Source organism: Ascaphus truei, chromosome 4 (genome assembly GCF_040206685.1).
Source record: "Ascaphus truei isolate aAscTru1 chromosome 4, aAscTru1.hap1, whole genome shotgun sequence".
NCBI lineage: Eukaryota > Metazoa > Chordata > Amphibia > Anura > Ascaphidae > Ascaphus > Ascaphus truei.
The window spans coordinates 329,609,461-329,634,559 of record NC_134486.1 but is presented as its reverse complement, the minus strand read 5'-3'; the positions used below and the strand labels follow the sequence as shown (position 1 = coordinate 329,634,559).

At 38.3% G+C, this 25,099-nt stretch overlaps 1 protein-coding gene across 1 annotated transcript in view; it reads right to left on the bottom strand.

Moving 5' to 3' along the window:
• COL9A1 (collagen type IX alpha 1 chain) overlaps positions 1-25,099 on the bottom strand; it is a 100,464-nt gene that overhangs the window by 33,806 nt on the left and 41,559 nt on the right. Inside the window, exons 14-26 of the mRNA XM_075598077.1 lie at positions 24,888-24,941; positions 17,922-17,975; positions 17,239-17,271; positions 17,093-17,149; positions 14,059-14,112; positions 13,277-13,330; positions 12,634-12,687; positions 8,800-8,853; positions 7,451-7,504; positions 7,199-7,252; positions 6,716-6,769; positions 5,696-5,749; positions 2,638-2,682 (exon numbers count right to left, since the gene is read on the bottom strand). Coding sequence (XP_075454192.1) covers positions 2,638-2,682; positions 5,696-5,749; positions 6,716-6,769; positions 7,199-7,252; positions 7,451-7,504; positions 8,800-8,853; positions 12,634-12,687; positions 13,277-13,330; positions 14,059-14,112; positions 17,093-17,149; positions 17,239-17,271; positions 17,922-17,975; positions 24,888-24,941 — 675 coding nt within the window. The remainder of the gene's footprint in view (positions 1-2,637; positions 2,683-5,695; positions 5,750-6,715; positions 6,770-7,198; positions 7,253-7,450; positions 7,505-8,799; positions 8,854-12,633; positions 12,688-13,276; positions 13,331-14,058; positions 14,113-17,092; positions 17,150-17,238; positions 17,272-17,921; positions 17,976-24,887; positions 24,942-25,099) is intronic.

Here is a 25,099-nt window from a genome sequence, read left to right as displayed (position 1 = left end):
GGAGATAAAATAGAAAAACATCTTGTTTCTTTGGAAATTAAGATCACAGCAGGCAGTACAATTACAAAAATGCCTCTTAATATAAAGTAAGGGGAAAACATTTTTTACAGCTGCTGTAATAGCAGATTCTTGATCATTTTGGAAGCATACTAAATTTTACTGAAAACAGAGTCAGTTTAAGTAGGTATTTAATTCAGGTCTGTGATGAATAGCTAGTTACTCTAGGTAACACCGATGTGCTTGTGCAATAGTATGAATTTCACTCACTGTAAAAAAATTTTTAAATATAACACTCAGGACCTAGAAATGTATCATTATTGTTAGATATTTCTCCCTCATACGTCACATCTCCCTCATCTGCCTTCCAGAACCCAGTGATAATATTCTTGCCTGTATGTATCAATTTAAAACCAGAGACAGAACATGAAACACAGACAGAGCTCAGTGCACATCCAGTGAAACTTATACACGGTTATAAGTGTATAAGTTTCACTGGATGTGCACTGAGCTCTGTCTGTGTTTCATGTTCTGTCTCTGGTTTTAAATATATATTGCCATGTTCAGTAGCACGCCTCTGTGACACTTATATGCTTATATATATGTTGTGGTTATTTTGGGGGTTCAATATGAGCTTGCAGGTGTCCTGTATGTTTTACAATTCCTGTATGTATCAAAGCAATTGTTCATGTGTGGGCTCACATTTTGCAATTTAGCATTCTGGGATGTAGAGATAGTTATCATAGCTACACATTGAAGTTACATTGATAGCATCTTCTAGTAAAAGTTGAGAGACGTCAACATGGTCTTACCACACTGTGTGCCTCAAATGCCCTCTAAATTTGACCCTCGGGTGCTCTCAAGTTACTAATTATGAAAACTATTCAGGCGAGTAAGATTTTTCCATTAGATGGCAACATAACAAAGTAAGGAACTGCATATCTTTGGGTTGGTTTACATTTTCGTGTGAAGAGATACTTGTCACCTGAGATACGTGTTACACCTGTTAAGAATGTTTAGAGTTAAGACATATAGGGCCATATTTACTAAGCGGCGCTAAGTCATAAGACACGTTGCACATCTCTTCCCCTGTAAATGGTGTTAACCTTTTCATTTAACACTGACTAACCTGACAACTTGCCCCACAAATCAAGCATCACAATAGCCTGCACTCATGGCTATTGTCCCACAGTCACTTATACCACCCATTGTGGCCAAGCACTGCCATCTACAGCACTTATTCCCTCACCTGTTGTCTCTGTAAATTTCCCCTCAAACCTTTTAGATTGTAAGCTCTTCAGGGCAGGGATTTACTTTCCCATTGTTTGATTTTTGCTGCACTTATTGTATTTTTAAAATTCCCTGTACTGTTTTCTTTGAGAAGCGCTGAGTACACTTTTGGCGCTATATAAATAAAGACATACAATACAATACACTTCTGTAAGACTGATTACTGCCCATTCTATTGAAACAGCAGAGGTCAGGATGGGCCTAAGAGGTCAGGATTCTTACAGCCCATTTACTTCAAAGGTGGCCTGCAGATTAATTAATAAAAGCATGGCTGTGCCTCGCAATGTAAGAAAATCGGATAAGGCGATAAGGGGCCTATTCTCATAGCTCAGATTGGCATGCTTTGCTATTCTGTAAGCCCTTCTCGCATGTCCAATCCTTGTCTAAAATGCTTTTTAGAAGCGGTTTCACTCCAGCTCTGCCAATCTGATCGGTTTGTCAAAAAAAGTCTCCAAATCGCCTTTTTTTTTTTTTTGTACAAAAACTGCAATTCTCGTAGCTCTGTTAAAATCAGTGGCGGATTTAAAAATATACCGCACTTAGGCACTTACCTGGTGCCGCCCTCCTCCTCCAGTGTCATTTGACGTCATGGCAACATGAAGTCATGTGATGTCACGTTGCCTGCAGCGCATGCGTGATTGCCGCTTGCCAGCCACTTGTGCGTATGTTTGATTGGTACTTACTAGCAGGTCGTGCGCATGCGTGATTGGTAATTACCAGTCGCTAGTGCATATGCGCGGGCAGCAAGCGCCAATCTATGCTGCCCCCAAATTTTGCCGCCCTAGGCCCGGGCCTATCGGGCCTAATGAAAAATCTGCCACTGTCCGTTATGCAAACCGCTTCTAAAAACTCACAGTTATTTTCAGGCCACCTCACGGGTGCCAAGATTGGTATTGAGGGTTACATCCAGAGCTTGAAACATGGGTTTCGCCAAGACGGCAAAAACCATATTTCAGACTGGGGATAGAGTTAGCACCAACTCTGGTCAATCCGGGCGGTTTGGTTATTAAACCATGCAGTTTGTCACTTTTTAAAGACGCGGTTTAGAAGCTGTGATTTTCCATAGAGAACAGCATTTTTCTCACATTTCATGCCGCTACTTCTGAACATGCCAAACCGCGCGCTTTGGCACTTACAACTTTGGAGCTACGAGAATAAGCCCCTAAGTGTTTGTCATACTTATTCAAAATCCACCTTAAGAGAACTGTTAAAACCATCTCAACAAGAAATACATTTATATTCATATTGCAGATGAATATAAATATATATATATATATATATATATATATCATTCATGGTGGTCACAGTGTCACCATTAAACAATATTCTGAATGTAATAAACAGGATTACCTTCTCTCCACCTGTTCCTTTTGCACCTGGATTGCCCGGCATACCCTAAAATTATCACATGAAAAATATAAATTATTATGTGTTGTTATACAACCAAAACTGCACCAAAACAATAAAACATTATAGATTGACATGGCAGAATAACCATAAAGATGCCTGTGTGGCTTCAGTTCATTTAGCTGCTAAAACTCAATTATTGGGATTAATTCCTCTCATTTTGAATATAGACCACAGAAAATCAATATATACAAAGTAATATTTGATGTTCAATCAAAATGTACTACAGTATATATTATATTTTAAAACATATTTACATATCTACTACAAATAAACCCCAAATGTACCTATTTGAGCCCAAGTTTCCATGTCAAAGCTAGGTATTCCATCAACAATGTTGCCCAACACATAGGCCTGCAGTACCTCACCTCCTTGCCTCTCCCAAATGAGTGTGACTAAGAATTTCATGTATTAAATATGTAACTGGTTTACAGAACACAATTATTATGGATATTCAACAGTAGATTGCAATGCATGTATATTTAAAATTATATTTTTTCGTTAAATTATCATTTCTACTTCAAAATACAAAAAATAATGGGGAGAGAGGCATAAAAGTGAGGGAGAGAAAGAGGTGGGGGTGTAAGAGAGGGGAGTGAGAGGATGAGAGGGCGGAGAGAGGTGGGGGGTGAGAGAGAGGCGCCGCCAACACAGGTAGGGAGGGGCAGTGCACACCCTAGTTCTGGGCCCTGGGAATGTCTGTAGCCCAGCTCCCCACATCATTTCTTTCCCTCTGCGTTAGTTGGCTGCATTAGCGAGGTTGTGTTGATGGGCCCAGTGGGTCACAAGGTTGGGATGGAAGTCTATGCCCGGCAGACAGTGTTTGCTAGTTTAGGACGGACGGCATTCAGTGTCCCTGGTGGGCCCTAGATGTCCAAGTCCAACACTGTACATCAACCCCTCTGTATGCAAAGTGAAGACTAATCGAAATTGTTCTTGGTATTGTAATCAGCATTAATTATTCCGTACACTGTGTATGCAGGGCTGGAATATATATATTACTAGCATTTTACCCTAGAGTTGAATGTACAGTTCTCTAACATATAATAGATTTTAAACTGAAATATGTATTAGGCATAATTATTGTAATAGCGTATATTAACATATAATGTTTGTAATAGAAAACAGCAGGATAGAAGATGTCTCCATTTTTATAGTAGTGGCAACATCGTAACAATAGGTGTGATTCTTGCTGCATATATCAAACTAAATCTCTTGGCCCTCATGTAGTGTGGATATTACAGCTTGTTTTTAGTACTGCTACATGTACTTTATGTTGCTGCCAGTGCAGTCTGCACAATTTTGATTTGTTCAGATGATTAAATATTAATAATGGACAGATACATCAAAATAATAGTCTACTAATGCTTCCAAAAATTAGTGCTAATGGGTTCTGAAAACTGATAATGCTCTTCTCTCTTGGCTGTAATATACTTGGTTCTGATATATGATACTAATACAGCTATGGTACAATAATACATCTATGTATTGTCTTAGTATATTCGAACATTCCACACACTTAAAAACCCTAGTCCCGAATAGACTTGAATCTGTACACGATATTACCAATAATATAAATTGAGTTTTATTGATTGAAAATTAAACAATGTCAAAGTTCATGTGTCATCTGCACCTTTGCACTGCGCTAGATATTTCCAACATGTTGTGTCCTACATATTTTTTATTTTGTATTGAACACAAAAATGTCACAGCTTGATGAAAAGCTAGAGGAGTGATCAACCTTGAAAGGCTGTAGACCAGGGGTGGCTAAAGGGCCCCCAACAGGTCAGGTTGTAAAGATATCCGTGCTTCAGCACAGGTGGCTCAATCAGTCATTGAGTTAGCCACTGATTGAGCCACCTGTGCTGAAGCAGGGATTTCTTTAAAACCTGACCTGTTGGTGGCACGTGAGGACTGGAGTTAGCCGTCCCTGCCGTGGACCATGGATTATTCATTATCTTTTCATCATTGACACTGACCTAGAAATCTGAATGTAGACAAACACAAGAATAGACAGAAGAAATATTAAACTATCGGTATGTCGGTAATGTTTGTAATATGATGGCTTTTTTTCCCCTATCCCACCCTCCCCCTCCCCATCCCCTATCCCACCCTCCCCCCTCCCCATCCCCTATCCCACCCTCCCCATCCCCTATCCCACCCTCCCCATCCCCTATCCCACCCTCCCCCTCCCCATCCCCTATCCCACCCTCCCCATCCCCTATCCCACCCTCCCCCTCCCCATCCCCTATCCCACCCTCCCCCCTCCCCATCCCCTTTTCCTGTTCTGTACCCAACAACTCAAAATCTAATTTAAAAAACGTTCAAATATCAAGAGGAAAACACCCCAAAACATGGAATGTGACGGGAATGGAGAAGGAAAAAAAGATAGACGGGTGGTGTAGATTGTTCTACTGTATATATTGGATTTCAAGAGAGAAGATAGAAAGGAAAACAGAAAATGTGGTACTGTATAGATTTTAAGCAGCGATCGCCCCATTTTTGAAATGTATTCCTTTTAACATAATTATAACTGGGGATCATTATGAGTTGAACTGCGCTATTATTATCTCTTGGGATCCCTCTGGTTCCGAGATGTTTACCTTTTATATTCTGGTCAAATGGAAGTCAACTCAAAGATAGCCACCAGGATCCAACAGGAAGCTGCAGTGTCATACATTGATGACATTACAGCTTCCTATTGGTCCATGGGAGTGTGGCTTGGAGGGCAGCCATATTGATGTCTCCAAAAGGTACCAGAAACACCAACACAGAGAGGTAAATATCTCAGTTACCAGGAGTTCGTTCCCAGAGCTAAAAATAGCATTATGCAGCTCTGGATCCGATTCTGTAAGAAAAATAAATAAGGTTAAAAAAATAAAAAAGGAAGTAAAGGGGATTTCTGTTTTAAGATTAAAAACCCAACTTGTTACCACATAATGAAAAATCCTACTTAAGCAGTATCCTCACCACAAAGTAACCTAAAACAATGTTAACTTACTGGTAATCCCTGAAGTCCAGCTTCCCCCGGAGCGCCAGGTTCTCCAGATTCACCCTAGAAAAAATATGTTCTTAGTATATATATATATATATATATATATATATATATATATATATATATATATATATATATATATAGCAACTGTAAATATTCCTGTATATTCATTTGCTTTACTGTGGAGGGTTTTAGTCACTTTTTTTTCCCACCATAACCTTAATAGTGGTGGTGGTATATATATATATATATATATATATATATATATATATATATATATATATATATATATATATATATATATATATATATCACAGTTAAAACATTTAAGATAATGTCAACTGTAATAAGCAGCTGAAATATTAGGTGTGTAAAATATCTGATGAACCAAGAACTAATTAACATGTATCAAAGCAGAAAAACGGCAGCGTTTAGTCATTTCAATTACTTTAAATGTGTCATGTTGTATATGCGTCCTTTAATGTCATTGTATTGAGGTGCTTTGTTCTTCTTTTAGTTCATTAGCATCAGCAAGTAATACCAGGATTAGTTCTAATAGTATAATAATGGGATGTATCAATCATGTTTTATGCATATATTTAAGTGCCACCTCTAAGATGTCATTAACCTTGTCTGCTTTAGAATACTGTTCAGACTTTACAACACCTCATTATATATGACACAGACACTCAATGAAAGAATATGTAACAACAAGTGATGTGATTCATGGCAGTAATGCAGCCCCTGGGGCTTCAATATGAAGCAATATGAGCGGGTGAGAGGGAGATATGTGACACACATATGTAATGCTCCCCCCACCCCTATATTTATAGTGTTGTTTTCACCCTACTAATATTTCTTTTTCTATCCCCCCATCAATTATTTTGGAAACAAATGTATATTAAGCAAACTCTAAATAACCGATGGTATTAGTGCTGCCTTCTGATACATAGATTATAGTATTAGTGACATATGTCATATGACCACTGCTACCTCAGGAATAAGGGAAATTCTTATTTATGTTACCTTGCCTCCTGGCATTCCAGGGATTCCATCACGGCCATCAACGCCTGACAATCCCTAGAGAAAAAAGTTTAAATATTAGAGGATTCTGCACATATACATATATAAGCTATAGTCAATTCTATGCAATATTACAATATGTTTAAGTATGTATTAAGCTACCAGTAAAACATTTAAGACTAATAGAAGGTGTAACTACCATTTGTAGTATTAGAAGAGATGGGAAGGATGACAGAATCAGCCCCCTTTCTTTGCTACACTATTGTCATTTTTATCAGGTAGCAGAAGTTCATAGCTTTTCAAATGTACATCAAAAAGACTATCAGAAAACACTTTGAAATATATATTTTTTTTCAAAGCTCAAAGAATGAAATCGCTTTAAAAGGTGTTTACCCAGCAACTAAGTTGATATTAAAGCCTCCAAGGTCTCATTAATGCAAAATGTCTAAACAGTTGTAATGAAGAACAGAGAAAGTGTACACATACCGACTCTCCTTTAGACCCTGGCATTCCCGTTATGCCTCTTGCACCTTGAGTACCCTGAAAGGAAGACAATGTATCAGGACATTACAGGAACAACAGAATTGTTGATGTTGTGAAACTTTATTTCTAAGCTTATCCAAAGGGTAAAAAAAGAGTTTATGAATGGAAATACTCACAATTGTCCTTTATAATATTGAGACATATAAAATGTCCATAAACTGCCCAAACAAACAAATATGAGCAGAATATACTCACATTGTCACCTTTTGGCCCAGCTTCTCCTATTCCCCCTCTTTGACCTTGATCGCCCTTAAACAAAAGGAAATTAAAGAAATTATTTGCATGCTACCAAAGTTATGTTTAATAGCTTCTGTAATGTATCTTCCAAAGCCTAACGGCAGGCAGCATCTGCATCTCTTCTGTCATTGACTTGCAGAAAAAACTAAAGCAATAACCATACCAGTGACACAGTAGCAGTGACACAGTACCAGTGACGAGAAGAATTGCAACCACGGTTATAACTTTGCATAAACCTTATCTGAAAGAGATTTCTATAGGCAGAATGTACACACAAACTCTGTGACACCCTGCTTTAGAACTACATATGCTGTAATCATTGATAAACGGGAATATATATTGGTTAAAACCTGGTTACTATTGTCAGCGCTGACAACATTGTTGCCTGTAAGCTACTCCGTATCTGTGAGTGACTTCAGTGGCTTCATTATGTGTGTTCTATGTGAATAAGAACTGACGGCAAAGCTCAGTATACTATCATAGATAAAGAAGATCTCAACATGATTAGTTGAGCAAATATTTTTTCCTCATTAACATAAGCACAACTTATAACAGTTTAAATTAACAACAAAAAATAGTTTGGTGGAATATCATGGCTTAATTTACAGCAGGTTGTCGCAGGCTTCAAATGTTCTGGCCAAAGAATTGAACTCAATGACCCATGAATAAAAAAATATGGAAAAAAACATATAGTAGTGTAGTAAATAATTGGTCATATTGGATGTGCATTGGGGCTTCTTTGTTTATTGTTGTATACTTGAGGTCACTTTCACAGTAGCTCTCCAATTGACACAAACAAAATATAAATATATAAATATATATATATATATATATATATATATATATATATATATATATATATATATATATATATATTGTGTGTCTGGATTTCGCACTTGCTAAGGTTGTGTATGTATAATTTACAGCAGGCCCCTCACTCTTACATAATTCCCCCATTGTCTCATGTTATAGAGCGGTTACGTGGCAGACAAGAACTCTGAGTAGTGACACTAACATGCAAATAAGTGCAATGGCTGGGTCACTTTTAGCTTCCTATACAGGTTTACATGAACTCCCTATATTTGTTGCCTGCTTCATTATATAGCTTGTATAGCTAAGCCATGGACAAGGAAGTATAGATTCAGTGAACCCAGTCAAAGACAGCTATTTAGTTACAGATTCTGCACTGTGAAGCCTGTAATGATTGCAGAAAAAGTTACAATAATACAAAAAAAATACATCACAGCACCCAACTATCTAAGAAGAAATCTCCATTCCTTCTGATTTTGTACCCCAAGTTTACTTACAGATGCTCCAGCAACTCCCTGAGGACCAGGTACTCCATCAGTTCCACGACCGCCCTAATAAACCAAGATAAATAATCATCTATTAACATTATTGAAGACTCATTTACTATTAACAGACTGAGCAGCAGAGTATGGTGTTTGGGACTCATTTCTACTATGGTAGGTGTAGAGGAACAAAATGCCTTAATATATAAGAGGGTCATGGAGGCATACTAACCGTAAGCCAGGCGCACATATATCAATATATAGTAACAGAGGAATGTAAGAGAACAAAATGTGTTGCAATGCAGGAGAAATTCTGTTCTCTGGAGACCATTCTTGCTGCAGCATTGGAATATACTGTGTTTAAGAGGACTTGCCATGGAAAGCCAGTTAAATATTATATTAATCAAGGCTGGCACAGTTAATGGAAAACAAAAACATGGACGGGGTTAGCAGGCTTGAAAAAAATTTGATTGAAAGATTCAATTAAATGGCTCCTTTGTGATTAGGCTTGATCAAAATGTAGATATCTCGCTAACAAATTGCAATCCAAATTGCAAGGAGCGCTGGGATTGTGTGTTTGTTGGACCAGTTAATGGCCACATAAATGCAGACGGAATAAGCAAAGAGTACCTCGAGTACTGCTGAGCAACAATTGTTAGGACTTTGCAGGGTTGTAAATTTGGGTATCAACCTATTTAAAGCAGCAATCCTGCCTCCACAATCTTCTATTTCATTTTTTTTCTACAGCATTGGAACGTCCTCTAGAACCTAACCTTCAGTTCCCGAGATACTTAACGCTTAGTTATCTTCCTCTTTCAGCCAAAATATGAACCTGACTTACTGCAATCTAAGTTCCTAAGGCTTGGTGCCCCAGCCATTGCCAAACCAATTGCTTCCATAGTCAACTCCATCCTGTCAGCAGGCCACATCCCTAAGACCTAGAAAACTGCCAGAGTTGTCCCAGTCTTCAAAAGTGGGGACAAAAGCACTGTCTCAAACTACAGGCCAATCTCCCTTCTCCCAATACTATCCAAAGTCATGAAAAATGTGTGTTCACTCCCAAGTAAGTGAATACAATACCAAGACAAATTTCCCAAGCCAATTCCAATCTGGCTTTCGCCCCAAACATTCCACAGTAACTACCCTGCTAAAAGTTTGCAATGAGATCCAGTGTGGAATGGAATGGGGACAACTCACTGGTGCAATATTCCTAGATTTTGGAAAGGCTTTTGATACTGTTGATTATGTTATCTTGCTTAACAAACTCCAGTGGTCTGGAATAGGGAAGAATGCTTTAAACTGGTTTCATTCCTACCTATCAGGTAGATCCCAACATGTGTCCATCTCAGACTCTAACTCCAACCCCTTGGATATCACCTGTGGTGTCACGCAAGGCTCTGTTCTGGGGCCCTTACTCTTCTCAGTGTTCATCAATGACCTTCCTACAGCTTGTAAGGGAGCTTCAATACACATCTATGCAGATGACACAATCTTATATGCACACAGCCATAGCCTCTCAGATCTTGAACACATACTTAAATCTGACTTTTTGAGACTTGAAAATTGGATTTCCCAAAACAAACTATTTTTAAACACTGTCAAGACTGTAACAATGGTATTTGGGAACAAGGCTAAATTTATAAAGCTTCCAATGACTGAGCTCCAGATCAGAACCAACGCTAAAACCACCCTAACGCCTTACTAGTTTTAAATACTTGGCCATATGGTTTGACTCCCATTTAACATTCGGGATGCACATTGATACCCTGACATCCAAAACCTATGCCAAACTAGGTGTACTTTACAGGAACAAATCCTCCGTAAATCTGCTGGTCAGAAAACGTATCGCACAGCAGATGTAATGCCAATTATCGACTATGGGGACATAGTATATGGCTCTGCACCCCAAACCCACCTTAGCAAACTTGACACCCTCTACAATTCAATATGACATTTTGTTCTCCAATGCAACTACAAGACACATCACTGTGAAATGCTCAAAGAACTAGATTGGTCATCACTTGAGTCCAGACGCAAAGTTCATCTTTCCTGTCTTGCCTTCAAATACTTTCTGGGCAAGCTATCTGCCTATCTGAACAAGCTCCTCACCCCTACCACATGCAGCACTTATCTGAGATCAGACTCCAAAAGACTGTTCATGGTCCCAAGGTTCAACAAAGTATCCGGCTGCTCCTCCTTCTCTTACCGTGCACCCCAAAACTGGAACAATCTACCGGAGACTCTCAAATCCACCACCAGTCTAAATTCTTTCAAAACTAAAGCTGTCTCACATTTTAAGCTGGTCGGTAACTGTTACATAAGCCTACAATATATATTATCTCTAACTGTGCATTCAATGTCTTGTATATAATGTATACCCTGTTCACTTATGTAACTGTATTTGTAACCATGTATTATTTGTCATCTTAACTCTATACCCAGGACATACCTGAAAACGTGAGGTAACTCTCAATGTCTTACTTCCTGGTAAAACATTTTTATAAAGAAATAAAAATAGCTCCCAAATTTCACAGATGCCGCTGGCCAATAGGAAGCCACAATGTTATTGTTGGCAGCTTTCTATTGGACGGCCATTTAAATGCCCTGAGGAAATAATGGTAACTAAACTGGAATTTTTTTTAGAAACCAGTGGAATGGTCCCCTGACCTTAATAAAGAGTGGTTAATCTGGTGAGATTGCCACTTTAATTTAGAACCTGGCTAATGGAAAGGCAAAAAGTATTTAATATTCATAGCAGGAGGAATTAGTTATAAAACATAACTGGGACCTTAAAGAAAAAACTCATACATCAGGTAGGAAGAATGGCCACTTTCCCTTACAAACAGATGTAAGAGTGCACTTGTTCTTTTACATTAAGAAGCTGCAGTGTACCATACATCTGTACTGAGAATGATCATTTACTGGTGTCCTAATAAAAACTTAGTTTAAAAATCAGATTCCTCTGTTGAGGCAGCTAAGAATAGTCACCATGTTTTTTATATTCTTCCGACAACCCAGGCTGTATTCTTTAATTACAACAGACAGGGGTGCCCAATGCTTCATCCCATTGACAAAACAAAGGGTTAATTAATAACCAAGTATTTAATATTATCATTGAAGTATTTTACTTTATAATTTTTACCATATATATTTTGTCAATGGGATGTAGCATTGGGCTCCCCTGTCTCTTGTTATATACAATTGCCACGCTCAGTAGCTCTCTTGTTGACATAAATATATATTCATGATGTGGTGGGTGTGGGAGTTTGAGCTAGCTGGGAATGTGTGTTAATTGTATTCTTTAATTAGAAGAAGTTTTGGTTTCAAATGTGTCTTTTTTTTAATCATTTTGTCCACAGAGGTTCTGATTTCCCCATAATGAGATGTATACTTTTCTCCTTGATTAACTGATGGATTTGTTTACATAAAGAATAATTACTATATGCTTCCCATTCTTATAGTGACTGGGAGTGTCGAATCAACCATGAAATTGATATGGGGAACAAGGCTTTCTACAAGAATGTTAAAACAATTAACAGTCAAAGCCATCTTATGATTATAGGAAGTAGTGATCTTGGGCAACAGCCATAGAATACTGTAAATCTGACAAAGCTTCACTGAAATAATATGTTGTGCACTAACGCCTACGGTGGGTAAATATTACAACGTTACAAAATCAGAGCTATCTATAGCCAATACATTTTGTTCTTAGTATGACTTCACTGGACTGTGTGCGATTTTGTTTTCCATAAAGTAATTACTAAACCCCATAATTGGAATAATCCAAGAGCTAGACAGATATAATTCATATATAAATGCACTAATTCTTCACACGGCAGATAAACGTACCTTGTTGCCTTTGCCGCCCATTACACCTGTGATCCCCCTTAGGCCTTGTGGGCCCTAAAAACATCAAAATAAAGTTGTAAAAACAATATAGAAACATATATATAAAAAATATATGTGACCTGTAATATATTTGCAGAAGGAAAGATACAATCAGGCAATCTATATCTTCTTTAAACGTCATTTGCAATGATAGCTTTTTTGAAAAATCTATTTTTACAATTATAACAATATAATAAAATTGAGTACGTAAAATCAAATACATTTTACAGTATTGCTTCTCGGGGAACAATATATATTCAATGTTCATTGTGGTTGGAAAAAATCATGATGCTTAACGCATGCCATTTCCCTCCTGGTGCAATGGTAAAACTCATGGAATATACACGGTATCTCAGTATTATATCTATTAAAAAATGCTTTTAAAAGACAACTTTATTAATTCCACAGTATAACAATAAATATGTTTATTTCTCCCTTTCCACTTCCCACTCCGTACTCTGCTAAATATCACTACCTGTAAGGTTCACCTGCACAGCAAAGAACGTTTATTACCCTTCCTGAATCCTGACGAGCCCCAGAGTCATAATACAATTAAATTTAACAAATCAATATTGTTTTCCAAAAGAAAAAAAAAACACTTTACTGGAGGGCCTTGCGTGCCAAGATCACCAATACCTCCTTGTTCACCTTCTTCTCCCTAGAAAGACACAAACAAATAACATTAAAAAATGAATTCTCCCAAAAAAGTTAAAAGAAAAGTTTAACACTCTCTTTAACACTAGCCCACTCTCTCTCCACTGGCAAGACCCATCTTAAAACACTCCTCTTTAACGAAGGACATGGGTAGCTCAGCTGGCTGATACTATACATCTCATAAGCACTGGCCATGGTCCCTTGCAGACGCACTCACCAGAACGCACTCCTACTGTCTCAGTACGTTCTCCCTACTTACCAAATAGATTGTAAGCTCTTCGGGGCAGGGACTCCTTTTTCTACCGTTTAATGCCCGAAGCACTTATTCCCATTGTGTTATATTATTATTTCCCGTGTGTTACCGCTGTAAAGCGCTATGTACCTGGATGGCGCTATATAAATAAAGATATATATACATACATACTATCACGGTCAGGGAGACCAAAATATATCCTCTGAAACAGATGTAAAGGGGGAATTTTTTTTAGCAGAAAGGGTTTTGCCATTCAGCTACTTTTTAATTTGAAGTGCAGTAAAAATACAATGGGGGAAATTCACTAATGTCCGCAGTGGGTTAACGCACCGGATCGGCGGGTCAGGCATACTGGGCCTTAGTGTTACTCCCTCTATCTATTATAAAATCAATAGAAATGAAGATCATTTGTATTTTGCCCTAAAAACGATCTTGTGGTAGAGTTATTTTATATGAAATGTAGAGGAATTACTTTGTACCTTATGGCCTTGTTTTCCTGGTTCTCCTGCTTCTCCTTTTACACCTTTGTGACCCTGGAATAGTAATGAGATAGATGGATTTACATGACTTGACAATTCTTGCACGATAATACTTTCAAACACAGTGGCGGATTTCCAATTAGGCCTGATAGGCCTTGGTGGCAAATTTCCCTTTTATTCCCCATATATAGAGGCTCCACTCCCTCTGCCCCACTGATTGCTGGGGGTTCTATACAGTTCTTACCTTCTCCTTCGTGCCGCGCTCCTCCTCCTCTTTCAGCGTCAAATTATGCCGCAACGTCACATGGCATCGTGTGATGTGACACAGCGTCTCGTTGCCATGGCAATGTGACGCTGTCACGTTGCTGTGCCAACGCGACGCCATGTGACATTGTAGTGTCATTTGACGCTGAAGGAAGAGGGCGGCACCAGGCAAGTACCAAAGGGCGGCGGTTTTCTAAATCCGCCGCTGTTCTCACATACTCATATTCTTTAATAGATTTGTACAATAGTTATTGCAATCACATGGTGATGGGATACGGCACAGATCTCTCCCTTTTCTACTCATTTAAAACACCTCCAATCAAAGTCCCAAAGCAGCACTGGTAGCATTTTAGTAACGCTCCCCCCCCCCCCCAACTCAACAGGTCAGGTTTAAAGAATATATATCAGCTTCAGCACAGGTGGGTCAATCAAAGACTGAGCCACTGATTGAGCCACCTGTGCTTAAACAGGGATATCCTAAAAATCGGACCTATTGGGGGAGGGGGAGCAGCTTGAGGACTGGAGTTGAACACCCCTGGCTTAACTCATCACAACTAGCGCTAACTCCCATTCAAGTAAATAGGAGTAAGACCCATAACAGGACATACTTGAAAACGAGAGGTGACTCTCAATGTATTACTTCCTGGTAAAATATTTTATAAATAAATAAATAAATAATAACAGAGCTTGAAGAATCTGGGGGAAATAATAGTCAGTTAGAGAGAAGGGTTAGTAAGAAATGGGGTGAGGGGACAGACATAAAGAAATAGACAATACAGAAAAAAAAGGTAGAGAGACAGAGGTAATAAAAACCCCGCTTTGTGTGCAGAAGAGGTAACACGGGGATGGCGTGTGTTTTCAGAGAAAGAGGTTTTAACAAAAGAAGAGTAAAAAAAAAAAATCAAGATAGAAAGATAGTCATGGATAGAGTTTGTGAAATGCTTATTTCTCCTTGTATATAAGCTGCAATTATGCTTCAAGGGTTGCCAAGTTAGATTTTATAGTGACTCTCATAACCTTTTATGGCACTTATAGGGTATTGGTATGATGTTTTCCTGAATATTGAAAGGATAAACAGAGCTTTGAGGAAGGAGAAAGATCTGATTATTAGTCAGTAACAGTGTTTCACAATCTTTAACATTTTCCACTTCATGTGTATTGCAAATAAAAATGCCATGGTAACTACCCTGCTAAAAGTTTGCAATTAAATCCAGAGTGGAATGATACAGGGACAACTCACTGGTGCAATATTCCTAGATTTTGCAAAGGCTTTTGATACTGTTGATCATGCTATCCTGCTTAACAAACTCCAGAGCTCTGGAATAGGGAAGCATGCTTTAAACTGGTTTCAGTCCTACCTATCACGTAGATCCCAACATGTGTCCATCTCAGGCTCTAACTCCAACCCCCTTGATATCACCTGTGGCGTCCCGCAAGGCTCTGTTCTGGGGGGCCCTACTCTTCTCAGTGTTCATCAATGATCTTTCCACAGCTTGTAAGGAAGCTTAAATACACATGTATGCCGATGACACAATCCTATATGCACACAGCCATAGCCTCTCCGACCTTCAACACATACTTCAGTCTGACTTTTTGAGACTTGAAAACTGGATTTCCCAAAACAAACTGTTTTTAAACAATGACAAGACTGTAATAATGGTTTTTGGGACCAAGACTAAATTTTTAAAGCTTCCAGTGACTGAGCTCCAGATCAGAACCAACGCTAACACCACCCTAACTCCTGTTACTAGTTTTAAATACCTGGGCATATGGTTTGACTCCCACTTAACATTCGGAATGCACTTGATACCCTGACAGCCAAAACCTATGCCAAACTAGGTGTACTTTACAGGAAAAAATCCTCCCTAAGCCTGCTGGTCAGAAAGTGTATCGCACAACAGATGCTAATGCCAATTATCGACTATGGAGACATAGTATATGGCTCGGCACCCCAAACCCACCTTGGCAAACTTGACACCCTCTACAATTCAATTTGTCGTTTTGTTCTCCAATGCAACTACAACACACATCACTGCGAAATGCTCAAAGAACTAGATTGGTCATCACTCGAGTCTAGGCGCAAAGTTCACCTTTCCTGTCTTGCCTTCAAATACTTTCTGGGCAAGCTACCCATCTATCTGAACAAGCTTCTCACCCCTACCACATGCAGCACTTATCATCTGTGATCAGACTTCAAAAGACTATTCATGGTCCCAAGGCTAAACAAAGTATCCGGCCGCTCTTCCTTCTCTTACCGTGCACCCCAAAACTGGAACAACCTACCGGAGACTCTCACATCCACCACCAGTTTAAGTTCTTTCAAAACTAAGGCTGTCTCACAATTTAATCTGGTCTGTAACTGTTTCATAAGCCTATAATATACATCTTCTTTAACTGTGCATGAAATGTATTTTATATAATGTATACCCTGTTCATTTATGTAACTGTATTTGTAACAACGTATTATGTGTAATTTTAACTCTATGCCCAGGACATACTTGAAAACGAGAGGTACAGTAACTCTCAATTTATTACTTCCTGGTAAAACATTTTATAAATAAATAATATAAATAAATAAATAAACTTGGGACCATATTCACATCTCAGATAGGTCTGCAACCCTGCCTTTCTCCATTATCTCTTGGGTAATTACATACAAATGAGCACATAGTGTATCACCTTTTGCTTCTTGTCCATTTTAACATGGACCCATTTATGTGAATATGTAAACAAACTCTATTGGGATAAAAATGTATCTGTATATATCTACCTTCATTCCTGCCAAACCTGGATATCCTGGACGGCCTGGCGGACATGAAGTAGGGCACTGAAAAATAAATAATAGTATTAATATAAACAAATTGGAAGAAAACTGGAACCTGCTGCTACTGTTCAACCATATAGCAGGAAACTCACCAGTGGATCTCCATCAGGCAGCGCAACAGCACCCTATAGAAATCAAAGGTAGAATATTTTGGTATATAGTATGTGCATTAACTTGAACTTAAAACATGGTATGAACTAAACACATTATCGTTTCATCAAGCAAACATAGAAAACACAGGGTTTATTCCTACGCTACTATCAAGATATCAGAACTGCACAAGGATACGTCCCACGTGCTCCAAAAGTCGTGTTCTGTTTCTCAAATATATAGCAGGGGTAGGCAACTCCAGTCCTCAAGAGCTACTGAATGGTCAGGTTTTCCACCTTCAGCTGAGCCATTCATTAAGCCATCTGTGCTGAAGCAGGAATATTCTGAAAATCTGACCTGTTATTGGCTCTTGAGATCTGGAGTTGGATACCCCAGTAATATACAGCAGTATTTAAATTGCACATATCACAACTCCAGGTACATGCATATAGAAAGCTCATTTAGTCTGCTAAAAAATTTTATGAGCTTTTGTGCATTTATTTATTTTTCTTTGTTTTCATAGTTTTACTACAAGTCACTGCTAGAGGAGCCTCTGAATTTCTTGCAGACCCTTTGTGAGTGAAGCGGTCACATTTCCAATAAATTCATCACCTGGAACTAAGGAAGAGTCAAGTAGAAACACCAGTGTATTCACTGTCGTGCCATACATGATGAGATCACTTACTCTTGGTCCCGGGGGTCCTGGAGGGCCTGTGACTCCTCTCACACCGACATCACCCTAAACATGGTAACATTGGAAAAATTTGTATCTTAGTTCAATCATAATACTGACTGCAAATATTTAAAAGTACACATTTAAAAATTTGTTTGTGAAACACACACACACACACACACCACGATGCATGTGAAGTGTATTTTGAGTATGCCACTTAAAATAAAAAGGAGCATGTCAAAAATGCTTCTTAGAAGAAGCAAAAAAAAAAAAGCTGTGGAAAGATGCAGTTGATTCCCTGTAGTGTGACATTCTCAGCAAGATTCCCCCGGGACAGACATGGGTGAGAGATACACTTACATCACTGTAAAAATGTTAAACACACTACAAGCATCAGAATAAATGTAAAAAAATATTAAAGCTAATTTAGCCTACACCAGTAATAATCCTATAAGAACAGATCAGTAACGGACAATCCTCTGGATGAGGTACAGACCTTTACTTACACACTTCCTTTAAATCCTACTACTTTAATACGTAAGTTAAGTAAAATGGCCCTCTCAGAACTTTGAACCCAATGATTAATGCCGTGACTGCATAAGTCGAAGGCCCCAGGTATAATTGCCCTGTGCCCTGTCCTTAGATGATTATTATTTAACTAATGTATAAAATCTCTCTAGTGTAAAGCACATTAAGCCAAAGTAAGACAAATAAGGTTCATCCTAAGAATGTTTAGTAGCGGCAGCTCTAAGCACCTTCGCTGCATTAAGCTTCTAAGAAAGAACATTAGCAGCAAAACTCCATTTGTGAAGAACATGCTCAGCAATTTTTAAATGGCCTGTGTAATGTAATAAACAGGTTATTGTATATTGCGTTCAGTGTTCAGAATGTCGATAACACCATCATTTGTAGAACCAAGGACTCTATGCGGCTCCTAACAGCACAGATTCATTTTGGACAAGAAGCAAAGTTATCACTAATTATATTGCATTCCATGAGGCTATGGCTTCATCACACACATACTGTACTAGATATAATTTGCATACTTTTTCCACTGGCTTATCTGCTTGGTTAATCAATGACACCCTTAATGAGCTAAATTGATATTTAAAGTCTTGACTGACAAATAAGAAAGATGTTGTAAAGTAAGTTGCAGAAAACACGGTGCTGGTTAAATAAGAGGCTATTGTTTGTTTTACAGTTGAAGTTACGTTTATCTTTAACCAGATATTGTCATAAAATCATGGATATTTATGAATAGAATAAAAAAATAACATCTAGATGTTCTTCTGGCATGTTTTAATGTACAGATGTCACCAATGTAACTGCACATGTCCCGTCCCTTTATCGCGCTCTGCTTCTCTCGCGGGTGCATTGTGTATGTCCCAGTGGAAGTAATCATGTTGACTATATCTGTAAATGTAAAATATTGGCAAATACTTTGCGTGCGATGAGATTACGCACAAGTCTTAATTCCCTGCATTATTGTTATTATTACTATTTATTTATAAAGCGCCAACATGTGTAAAATTGACATTTTATGTCAGGCCTTTCCATCTGGTTGCTTAATGCAATACAATATTAAATAATAGAAAGTTCTTAGTTCCTATTTTTTAGACTTAAAATGATTCTAGGGCAGGAGGTAATTAATGAGCTGCTATAATTATTAGTAGGTGGCACTGGAATTTGTGTGTCTTTATTCTCAAAAGAGAAGGTTTTGAAAGATTTAATATTTGTAATTACACTCTGTTTTGCTTTATTCAGCAGCCTATTCATTATCAGGTTGTAGTTCTAAGCATAAAAAGCTGGTTTAAGATGTGATACCATTTCTGCCTTCCAGAAATAGCGCAAACAAGCAGTGTTACCATTACATTGTGTGAGATTTCACTTTAGACTAATGCAGGTCACCTTTTGACTTTTTTTCTTTTGTCACTTGTAAGATTTTTTGTGGTATAAAAGGTTTTGACATGGAGGTGTTTTTGATACATGTAGCCAAGTGTCTGCTTTAGTGACTTTTTGTTATACAGTACCAACTACTGTACTAAGCATGTCAATTGTATCTTTTCTGCTTTGTGATGGATTATCACATCATGTATAAGTGAATATAAATCGACTGAGAACATATTTATAGAATGATGTTGGCATAAAAAAAAATTGTAATTCATAACTTCTTTTAAAAAATTTAAACTTGTTAAATATTCTTCAAATTTGCTAACACATTGAAGTGTAATGCAGGTATTCTAATGCACATTAATTACTGCTAATATATTTCTGGACTTAAGGCCATTACTGGTTTTAATATGTTTTTTTTTTTATTATTTAAAATGAAATAAATGGTGGGTTCCCACTTCTGTACATCAAAGGGGTATGGGTCAATGTTATCAAATCAGAAACTCTTTCTATTAGGGACACGTAGAGCCACAGCGAGCCTCACTTTTGGAAGGGTTTTTTTTCCAGGTACCAAGAGATGGTCAATAACATGATGACTACCAAGGCAAATAAATAGCTTCTAAAATGTCGCATACACTTATTTTAACAATTTGATGTGTCACCACAAAAACATACATTTTGTGCATAAATAGTCACGTGTGACCTGGTATTTTAATGGAATACTCCTTTTCAGATGCTTAAAGCTTTGAATAAAAAAATCAGATAAAATTGATACTTTTGCTCAACTACGAAATAAAACTACTTTCCACAAAAACAGAAGTTATGAGGGGTTTTTCTCAACGTTTCATAGTATTACGTGGAACTCGTATGCTTAACGTAGTAAAATATGCAGATCTCTGCCATCCCAGGATTTCAGATAATTTTTGTGATATGAATTCTAGCTTATTCAGTTCATGTTAGCATTTATTTAAAAGGCACCAACACATTCTGTAGCAAAGCACAGTGGATCAGAAAGATAATATAACAGTACCGCTGTAAGAGATGTGTGCAGAGGTAAATATAATGGAGACCGATTTGGGTGCAATTATATCTTGGCTTTATTGAGCCTGTTCCTTTATCCAGGCAAAACATACAAAGACAACAAAATAACTAACGCCTATCCCTTAGGCTAACTTACTTTCCCAGACCCTATCTGCAGGACTGGAGGGATATTCCCATTACCAGCCTATCGCCTCAAAGTCCCAGGAAGTACCTTAAGCAGGTGGCCCTCCCTGTCAGTCTCTGGCAGGTTCCTGGGTCCTCTGTGTCCAGGAAATATAGGTCTCAGGTGTCTGGGTGTCTTGATCTCAGCATAGCCTTTGAGCTCAAGACAGTGTCTGTGTCCAGGCTTCTCTGCTCTCCTTCAGTCAGCCCAAATGGGAGCTAAGGACTCTCTCCTGTTTCTCACATCAGGCTTTTCTCAGAGTCCTAATCAGCCAGGTGGAGTCTGGTTGATTGCCTGTGTGCAATTAACCAGCTCGCTGCTGGATTTAGAGGCAGTGCCTCTCAAACAGTGATAAGTCCCTGTTACAACCGCATACAAAATATATCACAATGGAGCTCACCACAAAATGATGTTGAGGAAGTAAGAGGATATCAGTAAAGTGTAAGAAAGGCTTCCCTAAATAAGTATACATTCAACCACCTTCATGAAAAGTTCTGCATTGAATAAGTAGGATGTTACATTTGGTCCTGAAACACATTGGTAACCAATGCAGGGAATCACAAAGGGACAGGCAGAGAAAAAGTGGGAGGAGAGGTATATGAGATATATGGGATAAATGAGCCTAGACGCAGCATTTTGAATGGACTACAGAGACAGTGGAGGGTTAGCTATGATTAGATGGTCAAAACAGAACATCACAAAGGAGTACGTTAGAATGTAGATTAACTCTAAGGTAGGAGAGGTTAGATTTTAGCAAGATTTTGGAGGTAGAAGCAGAAGGACTTGATAAATAACTGGATGTGTTGGATGAAAGAGAGAATAGCTGGAGTTTTTAATGATACAGTAATTGAAAACCTGGGCATACTGGTGTTGGAATTGTAGGGTAGGAAGCTGTGAAGTTAGTGGTGGGACATCTATAAAGAGAAACGGTAGGCACAGGTCTAGATACAAAATAATAGCTACACAAGAACGTGGGTAGAATCAGGAATCATAATATACAAGTGATAACATTAATAGCTTCAGTCTATTTGTGAAATCTTCTATCCAAAATGTATTAAAAAACAGCACTGACTGTTTAACATACTATAATAATTTACTCGCCCCTGCAGTTATTATTGTTATTTCTTTTCTACTTTCTTGTAATCCAAGTTTTGCACCCCTTTCTCCCCATAACATTTATAGTCTGTTTCATACACCATGGCCATATTTACCAAGCAGTGCTACTCCATAACACAGCTTAGAAAAGATGACCCTGTAAGGCCTATTTCAGTGAATGGGCCCTTCCAGCCCAGAAAGTGTCTTGTGGAGTAACAATGCTTAATAAAGATGTCTATCTATGGTCTATTCACTTGAGTGGAGCTATAGGCTGTCTTCAAACATGGAAGATACCTTATGGAATAGCACATCTTAGTAAATATGGCCTTATATGAATTCATTATTTATTTTACCAGACTACTTCTAGTTTTGTGATGAAGTTGCACTTTTTTTGTATGTAATCCATTATATAAATCTACACCCTATACTGTACTTTGCTTCTATACATTTTACATTGCTTTTTGTTCATTAAAAAAAAAACGCTGGCTGAAGTTGTCCTTTTCATTTAAATCCAAATATGGCATTCCTAGCCTCAAGATGTGAACAAAGTTTCAACATGTTTTTTCCTATATTCCCTCATTATTTTCATCACACATAGAAGCCGCTGACTGCTAATGTTTTTAGTGGTCAGCCTATGAATATCCTGTAATATTGTTTCATGTGTTAAAAAAAAAACCTATTTACCATTTCAAAATCCCAATACTGTTAATGCAGTCGCCTGTTCAAATGTCAACCCTATTAGTAGGCAACCAAAAATCTCTCTTGCCATTGTTGATTTTTGTGGACCCTATCCCTGCTGGAAGCCCGGCCGCACTACAGTGTCACCGGACTTCTGGATCACTGCACTTCTGGGATCGCGACCACGTGAACACTTGAAGTAGTGATCACTGCCAGGCTCCCATTGATGTGAACAGAAACGCAGCAGTGAACGTGATCTCCCCCTTGACTAGGATTGACAGGCAGCTTCTCTAAGAATACTGGACACAATAGTGAAAGGTGTGACGCGCTCGACACACACAACTCTCTCCGCTTCATGCTGTTTCCTCCTCTCTTTGGCCCCACCCACAGGACTTCTGACACCTCCTCCTGATTGGCTGCATTACCCAGCAGCAGCCAAACGGGATGAAGGAAGCTGCCCCACCCCAAAGCAACAGCCCTGCACTATCTCTGCTCAGGGACATCCCGCGGCCACCCAAGCCGATCAGGTCACCATGTCCAGAGAGGTAGTACCGGACACATACATATCCAGAGAGGTAATATCGGTATGCACATACTGCACATGTCCAGTATTACCTCTAATTTTTTACTGGACAGAGTGTCCAAATACAGGACTGTCTTGTTCAATACTGGACACTTGGCAATCCTTGACAAAGAGCAAATATCACATGATCTTTCCTAAACATCACAAGGACCTGTAGAGTGCTAGCTCTTGTGACGCTCAGCAAATAACGTAAGGGCAGCCTACATTTCCATACATATAAGATTATATTGTTTTAATTGCCAACAGTGCAGGAGTTTTATATACTTTTATTGACCTTCTCTGATAGCCGTTATGACGCCATTTATTAAAATCTCCCTGGGACAAAACTAATCCAAAAACACTGCATCAGACTGATCAAAGAGAAAAATCTAATAAATGAATATGATTCCTTTAATTTATAAATCTGGTGCTCTTTTTTGCTGTAGTTTGGTGCTGCAGTTTTATATTGCACCCATGTAGTTACTTGTGGGTCAGGCACCGCAGGCTCCGGTTTCAAATGTGATTATTAAAATAATTTATTAAAGATCTCACACACATTAGTTCTCTGTTTTTTGAACCATTTTAAATACTATTCAATTTAGACATATTAATATGTACAAAAATATGAAAATATATTAAATTACACTGGTTCCCATAGATGATTATACATAATTGTATACATGTCAACCACTCTACAGACACATACATAAATTATTTGACAAGTAGTTGTATCACTATAAAATGTACTATGCACATAAGGTATTATGTACATGTAGATGTATATATATATATATATATATATATATATATATATTCCTTAATTTTGTAAAACAAATAGGTACCCGGGAAAAGCGCGGGACCTCTACCTTCTCCTGCTCTTCATCTCCTCCAGCTACGTCACGTTGTCATGACATTGCGGCATCATGACAACGTGGCGCAACAAGGCGAAGATGCCGGAGATGATGTGCAGGAAGAGATGGTAAGATGCACTCAGAAAAAAAATGTGCCTGTGCACCATCACAAGAACACACACACACACACACACACACATATACAGGCATACCCCGCATTAACGTACGCAATTGGACCGGAGCATGTATGTAAAGTGAAAATGTACTTAAAGTGAAGCACTACCTTTTTCCCACTTATCGATGCATGTACTGTACTGCAATCGTCATATACGTGCATAACTGATGTAAATAAGGCATTTGTAACAGGCTCTATATTCTCCCCGCTTGCGCACACCTTTGGTACAGGTAGGGAGCCGGTATTGCTGTTCAGGACGTGCTGACAGGCACATGCGCGAGCTGCCGTTTGCCTATTGGGCGATATGTCCTTACTCGCGAGTGTACTTAAAGTGAGTGTCCTTAAACCGGGGTATGCCTGTATATACAAGCTCAGTGAAAAACGGCATTGATTGTAATCTTTAAATTAAATACTGTACCTCAAAAGCATTCACTAAATGTAATAGCTTATCTTAATTGTCATTTTTCCAAATATAATGAAACAAACATAATATTAGTCAAGACAGTTACAGAAATGTACTTACCATCGGCCCACCGCGGCCTAACTCTCCAGGGAGTCCAGAAGGACCTGGGGCCCCCTACCAGAAAACGTTAAGAAAAAAATCAGGGATATATAATAATTGTATCAATTTTACATTATGATATTTTCACACACTAAAATAACTATAATCATAATATTTAACTGTATGTTGTACCTATAAAATGTAGTCCTTCACTCACTACTGTTGTCTCGTTT